The 14,521-nt window shown below is 42.0% G+C and overlaps 1 protein-coding gene across 6 annotated transcripts in view; it reads right to left on the bottom strand.

Annotated features, from left to right (window-relative positions):
- Positions 1–14,521, bottom strand: part of CELSR1 (cadherin EGF LAG seven-pass G-type receptor 1) — a 163,460-nt gene that overhangs the window by 90,044 nt on the left and 58,895 nt on the right. For all 6 annotated transcript variants that reach the window (XM_071733850.1, XM_071733852.1, XM_071733854.1 and 3 more), the window contains exon 2: positions 5,080–5,718. In XM_071733850.1, coding sequence (XP_071589951.1) covers positions 5,080–5,718 — 639 coding nt within the window. The remainder of the gene's footprint in view (positions 1–5,079; positions 5,719–14,521) is intronic.

Below are 14,521 nucleotides of genomic sequence, written 5' to 3'. Positions count from 1 at the left end.
GTACTGATAAGAGTACTACTCTTATAAGCAAATGATGATTTATTTCACTACCAGATGTGAAAACCTTATCTCAGATGCAGAGTGAAAAGTCCACAGAAATTGAGGGGAAACTGTGTTGCTGGTATAAGGACCTATAAAAAACAAACAAAACAAACATAAACCAAAAGCACTGCTGAAAAAGAAGGAAAATTTCCAGACTTACAACATTATACAGACTTTCACTGGGGTGCAACTAGATTTCTTCCAGTACTGCCACACAGAAGCTGCAAGGAAAGGAAACCAAGTATTCTCTGAAGCACCAAAAGACAAAGTTATCGAAGGCTGACAGTCAGCATTCAACTTCTGCTGCATCCAGACTCAGCAGAAAAACTTCATAAAAAACTGTTTAGACTTGCATCAATGGGGAAAGATAATTCTGAAAATGGTGCAAATCACACAGCACCCTAATACTGTAATTAAACTCTTGAAAATGAATGCACTATTTTTAACAGTATTAGACCTCGACACTATTTTTATACATTTATTATGGAGGTGAATCTGGAATCCTGCAGCAGGGTAACTTTGAAGGCTAAGGGACACTGATGCAAAACAACTGAATTAGGTATCAGACAGATGGCCCACAAAGACGTCCTATACTGTAGACAACATCTCTGTATTTGTGGCAGTTTTGGTGAATGACAGAATTTCTTATCTGGTGTTTTGTGGCAAAGACAAACAACTGTTTGGAAGTTTCAAAGCTGTTTGAAAAGCTCCAAGATGCTGTGAGGATAATCTGTGTTCAGAATTGCCTTTGCAAAACCCTTTCCTAAGTTAAAACAAGGAGTTAAAGATACAGTAAGGAACTGAAAGAACTGAATGAAGGTTTGCTGCAGAGGATTTTGGCTGTCACACACCTGTAATCCCACCACTCCAGCAGAGCTGCAGAAGCGTAATCGAGAGTGGAATTTCAGACTCTCTTGCCCAAGATAAAACACTCATTATGTCTACCTTGTCTGCCAGATTTCTCTACTTGAAAGTTGAAGTTCTCCCAAATAAATCTCTCTGGCCTGAAAAATGAGAATCCAGTATCAGACTGAGCTGGGAAATTACTATCTGAAGAATGAATATAAGTAAAGATAACACAGAAGCAAATCTTCACATTCATTTCTACTGCTATGTGTTTGCCAGAGCCAAATCTTGAGAACTTACAGAACAATATGAATAGGGACTTCTGGCACGATGCTGTGAAAACAGCTATAATTACCTCCTCATGACACAAAGTCAGAATTCATGGTGGCCAAGTTAGATGTCATGATTTCTCATGACAATGTGGTATCACAGGAGGAAAAATGTATAACATGTAGAAGTTCTCTAATTGATGTATTTGATTACTAGAAGATTTACAACCACTTAAGATTTTTCCATTTCTCCTCTTTCTGAAGTGAAATCCAAGGAGAGATGCAGGGGATATGGGAAACTCTCTGATAATCTTTTTCACTAGAAATCACTCCTTTTTAGGGGTTAGGTAGCAAAGGAGGCAGAGAGAATGCCCTGTGCTAAGGAGAACTGTGGGAACTTTAAATAACTTTCTTATTTCAAAGATCGGGGTTTTTTTCTCCTTTGGAGAGCTTTTGTTCTGTGAAAATTAAATTTTACTTTTTGGGAGCACACTGTAGAGGAGAGCAGTTGCAGCAGCTGCTGGGCAGAAGGACAGAGAGCAATGAACTGTGGTGACAGCTGTGAGAGGACCCAATGATGGCAGGAGGCACCAGCTCACAGCAGGGCAGGAATCAGGGGAATTCACACCCAAAAAAGTGGCAACTTACTGCTGCAGTGGAATATAAGAGCCTATAAGAGGCATCAGGATGGCATTGGCAGTACAGCTCATTCAGGAACCACTGTGAAAACCATGCCTCCAAAACCAGCATGGATGACATTATGCATTTGCTTTTCAGGGGTTTTCCCATGGGGTTTACAAACAATTCCACCTCTGTCCACACCTTCACCTACAATTTATCTCAGATGCTTCTGCAGCTCTCAAAGAGACATGAAATAAAGCTGGAAAAATTACACACTTTCCCCAGTGTTCAAGTTCATTAAATTTGTTTGCTTAACTTAAATTACATTCGTTAACCCTTCAGCCATACACAGTGCCCTAACATCAATGGCACGATTGTTAGTGTGTACATTGTTCACTTCTCTACACTAACTTGTACATAAAGAAAAGAAGTCAAAAGGTCACTATTCTGAGAAAAACATCATTAAAATACACATCCTTCTTCACTCACGTCTTTACACCACAGGAAGTGAAGCTAATTCCAAATCACCTAAACTAGCCAGTAATCAGGTTTCAGAAATATCTTGCAGAAGCTCAATTTACCTTTGTGCCAGTAACAGAAGACTCCTGAAGACAGAGAAACTTTCATCATGTGTAAATGACTAACAATTACTTCAAAACAAATAGAGGGCTTCAAAGCAGGGGTGGAAAAATGGGGGGAAATTCCATCTGATGAAGATAGGACATAATTATCTTCTACAGGAAATAAATGCTATATTTTTAACAGGTGACCAGCCAGATAGATTCAGTCCAGGGTTATGACTATGTACTGATTTAGCATCGAGTTGCAGCCTATCTCCCCAGAGAGACGACAGATCTTAGTATTTTCTTGTAATAATTTTTCTATTTGGGATCTTAATTGGGAAATGGAAATATGAGAGCTCACAGAGCAGGTTGCATTTCATGGACTATTGCTATTCATATTTGATCTTTTATAATTAATTCAAAGAATCATAAATACCTCATACTGGCATGTTACTATACTGAGCTAATACCATGGTAACATTTCAGTAGTGCCAGAATGTCCCAGCATACTGCTGCTGTTGAAAACAACCTATGCTGTTTCAAAATTATATAGATATAAAATCTGGATCACTGTAAACAATAAATGTTTAAATCCAAGAGAAAAACACAGCATTATGATTAACAGATACAACTTGAACTTGCAAATGGGTACAAGTGTATTTAAAGAAAGGCCAAAAATCATAGGTAGAATAAAAGTTCTTAAGGGAGATTGGAACAAGGTATAACAATGCATCATCATAAAATATTTCTGGTAATAGATTACTTGTTGATAACATTTTCCACCTTGTTCTGTAAATGGGATGAAAATCAACCCACTAATGACCACCATATGGGGGTGAGTCAGGTCTGATGAAAAAAACATTCTCAGGCAGCACGGAGCTTAAAGGCACTAATATAACATAAAGCAACCACAGAGCACAAACTAAATTTCTGCTGCATTGATTCAATAACAAAACAGAAATAGTCAATAATCTTTGTATTCATTTAAAAGATACAGGATTCCAGAACCCTGACGATCATAGTTGTGTGTGTTTTCCCCTGGCCAGCCTGAAGAGATTCACCACTGAATAGCCCTGCCAAAGAACAATGTGTTTCACTGAACCGTAGTTAACTCTGAAAACTAAAGATGGCAAGACTATAAGCAGTGCTCACTCCTTAGCTTCTGATCACTTTAACATCCTGGCAGCAGTACAGTTAATTTTTAACTCAACAACTATGCACTGAAAATAGAGTTACAGATGAAATCTTTGTGTATGAATAATATGGTGTCTCTCTTCTAAATGTGTAGTGTGTCTGTTCTGAATACAGTGTTAATTATTAAACATGTTTATCAATTATTAATATAAGATTATTCACTTTAATGCTAAAATATTATTTAGCCTTTTTCTCTAGAGCTTTCTTGATAGAGCAAGAGAGGCTCAAAATGTGATGCAGGAATGCATGTCATTCCAAAACCTAAGACATGGATAAATTAACTCTACTTACAGGCATATCTTTGTTTAATGAAACTTGCTACTTCTAACCGTTCCTTTTTACAGTATAATAGCACATAAACATGTAGAATGAAATCAACTGCTCATGAAATCTATTTTGTGATGCCCAGTGCTGCATGTATTTTTCATTAGCTGTATGTATTTTGCATTAACTGTATGTAGTGGATAATGGACTTCATAATGTACTTCACTGTGGAAGTCATACATGAGAAACTTGGCAGGAAAATCTCTCCATCATGAAGACCAAACATGCCAACCACCTCACAGCTCTATCAAAGGCTTCATGAGTCAGGCAAGAGTTTAAGCCTTTGGAGTGTCCTGCTGCCCGAAGCTCTGCTTTTATACTGGGGAGCATCTCCTGTCCCTCTTGCTGGGGAAATCCCAGCTCACTTGCTGCTGCCTGACTTCTGGTTTCTTCCACCATTCCATTTTTAATTATAGACCTGAGCCAAAAGCCAAGGAAAGTGAAGGAAAACCCTTCCACTTACAGTGCTGGAATCAGCCCAGTGGGCATACAAAAGTATTTGAATTTTTTTTTTACATGGAGACTTAAATGGTTTATGGTTTTAATTTTTTATAACTTCAGCAGTGAAAGGCATTGGTAACACACCCCTCTGCTTCACCGTGTGTTTGTGGGGGTCACAGAAGACACAGCTGAACCTTCAGTATAAATTACAGGTGGCAGCACGTCAGTGCAGAATGCTTAACTGGGTGTGCAATTTCAAATACATAAATAATCTCACTGACTTTGCTGAAGCACCAGAACGCATTCATCCAGTTATTCTTCCATAACTTCTCAAGAGTATTTGAGAAGCAGTGTTTTGAGCCTTATTAGTTGTCAAATCCATGATGAGGCTAAGTATGCTCCACAGCAGGCTGCTGGAGACAGGCCTGGAAGCACCTCTATCCTTCTGAAGTTTATCTGGACATATACAAAGTGGACCTGACTTTCAGCACTTCCAATAAGTGTGTAGTATTGCAATTTCTTGGGACCTTGAACCACCAATGGCTGTTAGCCCCCTGCATGGCTTGGAGCAATGCATGGTTCCTGCCACCATGCACCACACATACAGGACTTACCCTGAGTGATGTGTGACACTCACAAGCCTCCTGTGAACCAGAAAGCAGCACTGGAAGTTTTTCTCCCTTTGACTAAGAATGTCAGCAATTTCATCTTGACACAGAGCTGGCCTGGTTTATGGTCTAACTTATAAATCATGGGTCAAAGATAAGATAAACACATACCAGTGTAGTCCTCGTAGCATTCACAAGTGTAGCCCCCTTCCCGGCTCCGGCACAGCCCGTTGCTCCCACAGGGGTTGGAGTAGCAGAGGTCAATCTCTGTCTCACAGTAGTCACCCGTGAAGCCGGGGGGGCACCGGCACCGCAGCCCGTTGATGGGGTGGATGGGTCGGAACAGAACCGTGTTGGAGCTGATGAACGGGGCCGAGCTGTCGAACTTGAGTACAGAGACACACTTCATGTAGTTCTCGCAGGGTTCACGCAGGCAGATGTTGTCATCAAAGGGGAGAACCCTCTGTGTGGAAATCATGGTCAACAGGGTCCTGTTGAGGTAGATCTGTTCCTGGAGGTCCTCGGAGGGGAAAAACTTGTTTCGAATGCCACCAGGGAGCAAAGCTGAGAAGGTCACATTCAGAATATTGGAGCTGACGTCTGTGTCATTCTGGATGTTGAAAACAAAGATGCCATCCTTGGTGGTAGACAGCACTGTTGCCACCCCCTCCACAAACAGGGACAGGAGGGGAGAAAGAAACCTCTCCTGGGACATATTCTCCAGCCGCACAGTGATACTGTTGGTGAGCATGTCATCTGTGATGATGGTGACACGCAGGGTACAGACTGCCGTGACACTGTGGACACCATCTGAAGGAAGAGAGAAAGATAACAGAGATGTCAGAGAGCAGGATTCAAACTACTGATAAGGAGACTCCCAGAGTCTCCTGGAAAGAGAAAAGACAGGTGAGGCACTTCAGGCCACTGGGATGGGAGAGGAAAATGTATTCACCTCCTGCAGTGATTACCAATTACCAATGCCTTTGCTCAGGAAAACAAAATAAAACAAAGTATCTTTAGATTTTCAACTCAAAGGACTAGAGACATCTTGAAGAGCCCAGAACACCTGGCAAACATCCCAGACAAATGACTGGCAAGGGCTGGTGAACAAATGGACAGCCTGAGAACCCCAGGATTGGCCAAGCCAAGGGGAAGGGGCCTCTCATAGCATCTGAAATGATCTTCATAAATGTCACTGCTGGTCTACACCTGGTGCTGGCAGACGGTCATTTTGCACAGCACAACACCAAAATTGTCTTCTCCAGGCACAGTCTCAGGATTAAGGACAGATAGAGCAATGCACAAAGGATTCTGACCAGGGCTTTAGATAAAAGTCACCTCAAGAAACAATTGAACTTCATTCCTCACACGTAACTTCTTAAAAAAACTTCACGAAAATAAGAAAAAAGTATTTAAAGTAATGAAGTAACATCTGTAGGGAAAAGCAGACATTTAGAACATCTTCCATTTTACCCTTCCCTTAAAGCATTTCTGCTACTGTTGTGGCTAAACCCCATAAATATACAAATATAGCATGAATACCTGACACCGGACTGAGAGATGCCACTGTCAAATCTCAGTAAACCCTGAGGCTGACAGTAGTGCTGTGAACATACAACCTTTAGAGCACTCTATCATTATGAAATATAATTTTGACACAGTGACTGCTATAATTAATCCAAATTCAATATGATCATGGGATGGGAAGTTGGGTCATCACTGAAACCAAGCCACTTAGTTTAATTCTGTCTCCTTGCAAATATTAAGGACTCACAAAGAAAATACAGATCACATTACAGAAAATACGCTTAGTAGTACAGCAGCATATAGAAATCCCAGAAGAGATCAAGGCTGACTTCTGACAGGAAATGTTCATTCTCAAAGATCTCATAGTGTAAATGAACAACAAGAAATGGAAGAGACTTAATCTCATGAGAGATGAACTGGTTTGAGTGGTCAATGTCAAGCTCACAGAGGGCCTAAGAACTGAATCCAGTCCCTCCACGTCCCAGCTTCGTGCCTCAGTCTTAGCCCAAAGTATCCCAGAAAGAATAATTTCACAAGTGATCTTGTGAAATAATCTTACATTTGTATCAACAAAACAATAAGGTATGTGCAGAAATGGATTCTGAATCACTCATTGAATCAATGTAAACACAGTGTGAGATCAAAATTGTAATAGCAGATGCTAAAGTTCACTTTCCTGAGGTCTTTTATCACAAAATGAAAGTTTATGACCTATTATGGTCTCTTAGAAAAGGTCTTTCAAGAACAAAAAAATCAGAATGGCTCGTTCCCTATTCACTGTCACTGCTACACCTTGAGCACTATTTTGTTTTAAAAAGAAATTTATTATTGTTGGAGGAGTTATTTCCTCTAAAACCATAGTAGCAGCATAATTAACCAAATGGCTTTTGACTCCCTCATCATCCTTAGGTTATCTGTAAAAGCTCAGCAGTTCACTTTTGTCCACACCAAAGCAGCTTTCAGGCAAACAGAAAAATCTTTTTTCCCGTGCACTATTTAACTACCCCCTAGCTAAAACCACTCAGAAGAACCAATTATTTGGGGTGATCTGTCTGATGTGCCACTCACAGAGGCTCACGTGCCACTTTTCACTTTCTCCCAAGTTTGCATAAATCTTTATCTCCCCTTCTTCAGACTCATTCTGGAAGCGTGTTTTTTCAGCCTCAACCAAGACCCAAAGCAACTTTTAAAAATGATGGGTGGCCAAAATCCCCATTGCAATCTCCTCCTCCCGCGTGGTCTGTGGATTTCTGGCCAAAAGACAATGCAGGATGCACTGTATTTTCATAAATGACATCCTCAGACTAATTTACCCATTTCTGTCAAGTGCAGAGCTTATTTCCCTGAAAGGCTAGAAGCAGAACTATTAGATTTTTTTTCCATAGGGGACTGACATTTGCCTGTTTATCCCATAGGGTGCCTGAACTATTCTGCTATTTGTTGCACAATATGCTACAGAAGTTCTCTCATACCAGCGAGAATGCTGGACAATGGGTCCTTTTCTTAAGAAAACACTATGATCTACAGCCCATGGTATGTATAGTAAGAAGACAAAATACAATCCACTGTCTGACGACGCACTATAGTCTACAGACTGTCATAATCAATATCAACTGTCACAATATGCAAGAGCTTCCCAGCATTCACAACAGCTATTCTGACACAGTTAATAAATCACTGGAAAAAGCCCGGTGTCAGATACCACACAGCCTCCTTGTTCCGCAGGCAGCACAAAAGAAAACCAGCCACAGACATATAGCTGCAAAATGAAGCCATGCTTTAGAAGCCAGTTCAACTCTGTGCAGCCCTGTTGCAGAGCATTATAAATAAAGAGAGTAAAAAACGAGCTGAGCATTTGTAGTACAGGCAACAAAAGAGTGGCATGGCTATACAGCCGGCGGGACAAGCACCTCTTTCATATCACCAGCGGGTCTGAGAGCAGCATCACGGGATCTGATCATCTATTCATCCAGAAATTTGTGGAAAATTGAAACAATCTGTGGTTTTATGAGACAAAATTAGTATCTATTCTACTTTCAACGGACAACATTCACTTTGGGGGCTGGAACAAGTGCAAAGAAGAAAGTAGAAATGTTGTCCTTGTCTTTATTAGACAAGCTCTAGGTACAGAGTAATATGCACGTTCCGAGATTCACAGGAGAAGTACCCCTTGAAAGTTTAAAATGTTTATTGCCAGAAATGTCAGGAAAAAAGCATTAGGAAGTACTGTTTTATGGAGTGGTAAAACTTTATGGCCTTTCACTCTCTGACATGCCTACCATATGCAGCTACCCGATATACACACACAACCAATCTGTTACTCCACCAAAAAGGCTCTAACAATCTGATTTTTCAAGGGTCTTATGACACAGCTCTAAAAAGCCCCTATCATGTTTTGGCAGATGCAAGATGTCTTCAGTCAGGGGTGTGAAACACCCTTCAAGTGATGCTGCACAGGAGAAACTCCAGCTACACTTCACTCTGGAGCAGACCTTTGCACAGATGAAGACAGGCAAGTATGCAAGGCTCAGCCGTCACCGGGGCTCGCAGCCATCATCTGCTTGGCTCCAGCAAACTGGCTGGATGCAGGAGTCTTCCTGAAAGAGCTCTAAAAACATGAACCCTGTTGGCAGATGGGACTAACAGGCATCCTGCTATGATAGGCTTAAGGGGACAGCCTGGATCCTAGCAGACCAGGCCACTTCCACCCGGACAGTCTGAGAAAAGGGAAATGCCAGACAGACCAAGCAGAAGACTGGATTCAGTCTGTCCTTTTGCAGGGTTGGCTCCTAAAACCCTTATAACCAAAGGCTTTTGTCACTCTGTCCTTGAGTTTCTCTTCTGTAAAGTGGGAATAAATGCACACATACGGATGTTGTGAAGCAATGGGTGCAGCAGCTGAAATGCTGGGATTCTGGGGTGATGAAGGCAACACAAATATCCTGAACAAATCATAAAAGGATCTTTCAAAATGTGCAGCAGCCAAGCTTATTAAAACGAAAACCAAACCAAACCAAACAAACAACCAAAACCAAAACAAAACAAAAAGGTGAAAATGTTAAAAATTAAAGATTCTTGAGAATGAACATATCAGTGTATGGACAAAGAGGATTCTGGATGGCCCGGCAGGAACTCAGGAGAAGAGGTGTACATTACAAACACAGCCCCCACACATTGAATTTATATCCTGGCACTATTACTGTATTCATGCTTTCTATGAAAGAGATCTCGAGAAGGTAGAAATCAAAGCAGACTGTTGTCTTTGTGTCATTGTCATTGCTGACTAAGCTTCTTAAAAACAGAACTACTCATCTTCATCCTCTATCAAACCAACTAAAAGATTTAATAGCAAGCACATACTCTGATGCATTACAAAGAAAAAAGAAGACAGTAGGGCTGACAAAAGCTTGAACCTCTCTAAAACTCATGAATAAGAATTTATTAGTCACTCTTTCATTGTTTCACTTTATGAAAATCAAATCAAATCTGAAACTTTAACATCAGCTTTCTATCTTCCAGCAGTCCATAAACCAAAGAACTTTACTATCTAGAAATGTAAACAAACATGTCAAAGTTTAACTGAAATACGTATTTGGCAATGGCAGCACTTAGACAGAAAGGTTATTTTGTTTGTTTTTTAAGTTGGCAGAAATAAAATAATTAACACTTTTTTTGGTTATTACATACACTTTTTTTGATTATTACATTTGGAAGACTATTATGAAAGCTGCATATTTTATATACATACTTGAGCATCAGATCTTTCTCTCATAAATATCCCAACCCATATTTACTCTGATTCTTCTTTATAAAACATCTGGAAATAACAGGTGTCAGAGTTCATGGCAACCATGCAAACCCCTTGGATAGCAATATCTAGAACAAGGACACTCCATAGGTTCAAATAACCTCTTGCTCCTCCCAAATGTGCTTTGAATGATCAAACCTCGATCACCCATTGCTTCCAGACAGGATGCCATACTTCCAGAGTACTTTCTGCCACCTGGACAGTAGCAGCATGTAATTAGCACCAGCTCACAGAGATGGAGACTGCATGCGATACTTGGCTGCCTGAGCAGAGCTGGAACTCAAACCATGCTTCACACTGAGCAAACAGCAGCAAAAATCAGCTGATGTCCATAGAAGTTAGTCCTGCACTAAACTTCTGCTTTTGCCCCAGGAAGTCTTGCAGTGCTGAGTCCCTTCCTAGCATGTGTGCTTCCACCACCATGGAAAGAGATTTAAAATACATAAAATATCAGTGTATCAGTATCACCCCTTCCAAACCACTGCTGTAGGCACTACAAAGCTCCACTTCTATGAGCAGAAGTAAGAAATCTCTGAGTAAAGACAAACTCCTTAAAATATTTTCTACATTACTGGGAAGTACAGGGGTTTATAGAGCAGAGAAAATATTGCGAGAGAAAGTAAACAGCACAGAAAACAGCAGGTGGGAACCTAAGTAACATGCTTTGCCAAAACAGCAGAAAACATTACCAGGAAGAAAAAATACACATATTTGTGAATGTACAGAGACCCTGCCTCAGTGTCTTCTCAGTTGGTGAGCAGAATAGTGTTTTAGGACAGAACCTGTGAACCCCATCCCAGTTTGAGTGCCTTCAGGGCACCCTGGCAAAGGAGGTGGGGACTGGTGCAGGCCTTAGCTCTCTGAGAGGCCTTTGAGATGGGCAGTGGCAAACATCTACCTTGCATCCCTACCTTGCCCCTAAGGAAGATCTGTTTTGTCATAAGAACAGATGAAAAAACTAATTTCTCTTTTGCTAGAGAAAAGTGACATTAAATGGTGCAATAACAGAAAAGTAACATTCACGTGAAATAGACTCCATCATTTCCCTTTTGAAAACCATAAACGTATGGTGTATAACAGCCTATCACTTCTAGGCACTAATGGACACTGACAAAGGCTTCCAGCCTCCAGCTCTGGGATCAGAAATGCTACTGGCGAGCAATTCCTTCTTTATATCAAGTTGGATGAAATGACATGGAAATGATACTCCTCAGCCAAATGAAGCTTATCTTGCTGCTTTTGCCCCTTCATTTCAGGATGCCAGTCTCAGCTCTGAGAATTTAAAAGCACTGACTGCAACCAAAAGTGGTGGGCTCTGGAAAGCATATATGAAAATAATTACTTATTATTCACACAGTGCCAAAGATTCACGTTGGAACCACTGCTCTGAAAACATTGAAGTTTAAGTCTGCTCCAAAACCATTACATCAACAGAAGAGTCCCATCAACTTCAGTGGGCTTTGCTCCCAGCCAAAATAAGGCCTAAAGCCTAATTCCCCGAGTCCTTGCCAGTGCACTCAAGCACAGCTTCACTCCTGACCTGGCAGCCCCAAACCAGAGCAACCATCTATCTAGGAAAAGCATGAGGGATGAAAATCAAGAAAGCAAGAACAGAAAGCAAAGGATGAGGGATGACCAGGGCAAGCATATGGACAGTAGAAGCCCTCAACACGGATTACATGGGGTAAGTTGTAAAGATTGTTAAGGTTTTCCTAAAATCAGGTGTCTGAATCCATACCTCAACACCTTTAAATTGTCAGGACATATGAGCAAGTGCAGCCTGCTTTTTGCAGATGCTCAGTTTTGAAAACATTGGCCATTGTTGCCCAGCAGCTCTTGAAGAAAAGATTCAGCAGGGTCATAGGAAGGGGGAAGAGAAAGATATGTTAGGTGGTGTTATGGTGGGATTTCAGATACATAGGGCAAGAAAGAGAAAGCAGCTGAGACCTTGAGGTATGCAAGCACACTGACAATGGGGCTCGGTCCAGACTGATCTACAAGGGAGGAGAGTGCACCATGAACAGCACGTCTCTGGGGGAAAAGAAGGTACCTGGGATTAACTGGTACATGGCTGGAAGACTGCTTGTGAATAGACACAGAGTATCTATGTGACTGCACCAGTGATCAGCTCTCCCTGAATCAGCATGAGCCCACACAATACCTCCAGCACTGTCCTGCTGCCACTGTGCCAGCTCAGAGCACACGAGGGGCTGTCCCAGCCCACCCAGGACACAGGGTGTGTACCTGAATTGTGGCCATGCCAGCTTTGCCAGCTTACCCCCTGCCCCATGGCTACGGAATCCAGATCTGCATTTGTGAAATGATGCTGAGGCCAGTGCAAGCAAAGGATCCCAACAAGTCTGTCCAGACAAGACAGTCCCAGGAAAAGCCACCTCTAGGTGCTCACAGGATGAGGACATTCTTAAAAATGCTTCAAGTCAAGCTTTCATGTATTTCTTTTTGCAAGACAAGTCATCTCTTCATTCTGACAGAAACAGGTATCAGGGACACCTGGGGAAGGTGGGCAGTGGGACTTTGGGCTTGCAGCTTGCAGCAGCTCTCACTCTGTGGCCCCCTTTGCAGCATTCATAGTACCAGCTAAATCAGACAGCTAAAAAAAGACCCAAGATGTGGGAGGAAAAACTGGGCATAAAGCAACTGTGAATTCCCACTGTGTTTAAAAGTAAAAGCAATAAACTAATTCTGGGATCAGTATCTTTAATGTAGCCCAGGCTCTTCAGTATTATTTACTCCATACACAATGCTGAAAAGAAAAAAACATACTTCAGGTTGCAGCTTGAACAGGGGATTAAGAACAAATTGATGCCAGTTGGATTGCTTAACACTGTACAAGATTGCCATTAGCTTTTTTGAAACCAGTGCCTGCAAGCTGAGAATTTTGAAATGTTAATTGGGTTGATAACACTAACTAGTCTGGGGGAGTATTTCCAGACAGTGGGAAGTAGGGCAAGTTAGACTTGCTGGCAGGAATAAGCAATCTTGAATTCTGACTCCAGGAAGGATGAAATGGCACCTAACTTCCCTTAACACCCTCCCACAGCACTGACTTGCTGTTTGGGTAGCTGGTGCACACAGGATACAGTTGCTGTGGGGGATGAGATGCCGGCAGGGATATAGCAGCAGCAAGGCGGGCAGGGCAGGTGGAAACAAGTCCCTGTCCTGAGCAGAAAGCAAAAGAATTGAGTATACTTAGAGGGAAGTACAATATGTGGGAAGATGGTGTGAGCACACTAACAACCAGCTCCTTCCAGACCATTTTTTTGACAGAGATTTCCCTGCTAATTAAAATGAAAATTGATTTTCCTTCCCAAGCTCTGTATATTTCCATCTACCTCTCCTGGTTTTCCTTGTTAGCAAGGACTAACAAGACTCCTCCTCTGACTGGCCATGGTTGGCAGCAGAGCTGAGTCTGCCCCAATGTCACAAGCAGGGCCAACTCTTTGCCTGGCATCACCAGCCCCTGGCTACCCAGGTCCTCATAGGATGCACAGCCCAGCAGCCCACCCCTCTGCCACTCCTGGGCTGGGCACACAGCAGCTCTTGAACTCCAGTTGAGGAGGCAGCTTTCCATTTCATGCTAATGTCCACAGAGACTGCATGTCTTATGGCACTCATCAGACCTGTTCAGGTGAAAAACCTCACTCCAGATAGCTACACCAGATAGATACACAGACTAGCTGGCTGGGGGCTCTGCCACCTCTAATAAAACTTGATCTCTTTTCATGTATAATCAAAGCTATTGCCTAATTACTGTGATAATTTTTTAGCCTCTTTGAACTTTAAAGGGAGAGGGTTTTAATATCATTTACATTTTCATACTAACTCAATGCATAGCTAAATGTCTGCAGCTAAGAGACAGTTTCCCAGCAGGCTTGCACTGCCAGCAGCCACATCTTGCAGTGCACTGCAGTGGTGGCCACAGTGGCAGGGACAGGGCACTGCTGGGCAGGGGGAGATGCCTACCAGCACTGGGGTACACAAAGCCTGGGTACACAAAGCCAGGTCACCCACTCACACCCCATTCATGGGCATCTCTACCTTCCCAGCTGGAACCAGCTGCAAACAGGATGATAAACAGGTTTCTTAAAGAACCATGGGAGTGCCAGACAAACTTAACTGCAGTCATGGGATGCTCCAGCATTCGTCTCCATTAAGGGCACAATCTTCAAATAAATGATGTATTTTGTACAGAGAAAGAAAACAGCAAAGTGCTTACCCCAAGAAATGCTTCTACGTCACTAAACCCACTTCAAAGGA

The sequence above is a fragment of the Heliangelus exortis genome, chromosome 1, assembly GCF_036169615.1.
Source record: "Heliangelus exortis chromosome 1, bHelExo1.hap1, whole genome shotgun sequence".
Taxonomy (NCBI): domain Eukaryota; kingdom Metazoa; phylum Chordata; class Aves; order Apodiformes; family Trochilidae; genus Heliangelus; species Heliangelus exortis.
Note: the sequence above shows the minus strand (reverse complement) of the source record. Positions and strands in the feature narration are given on the sequence as shown.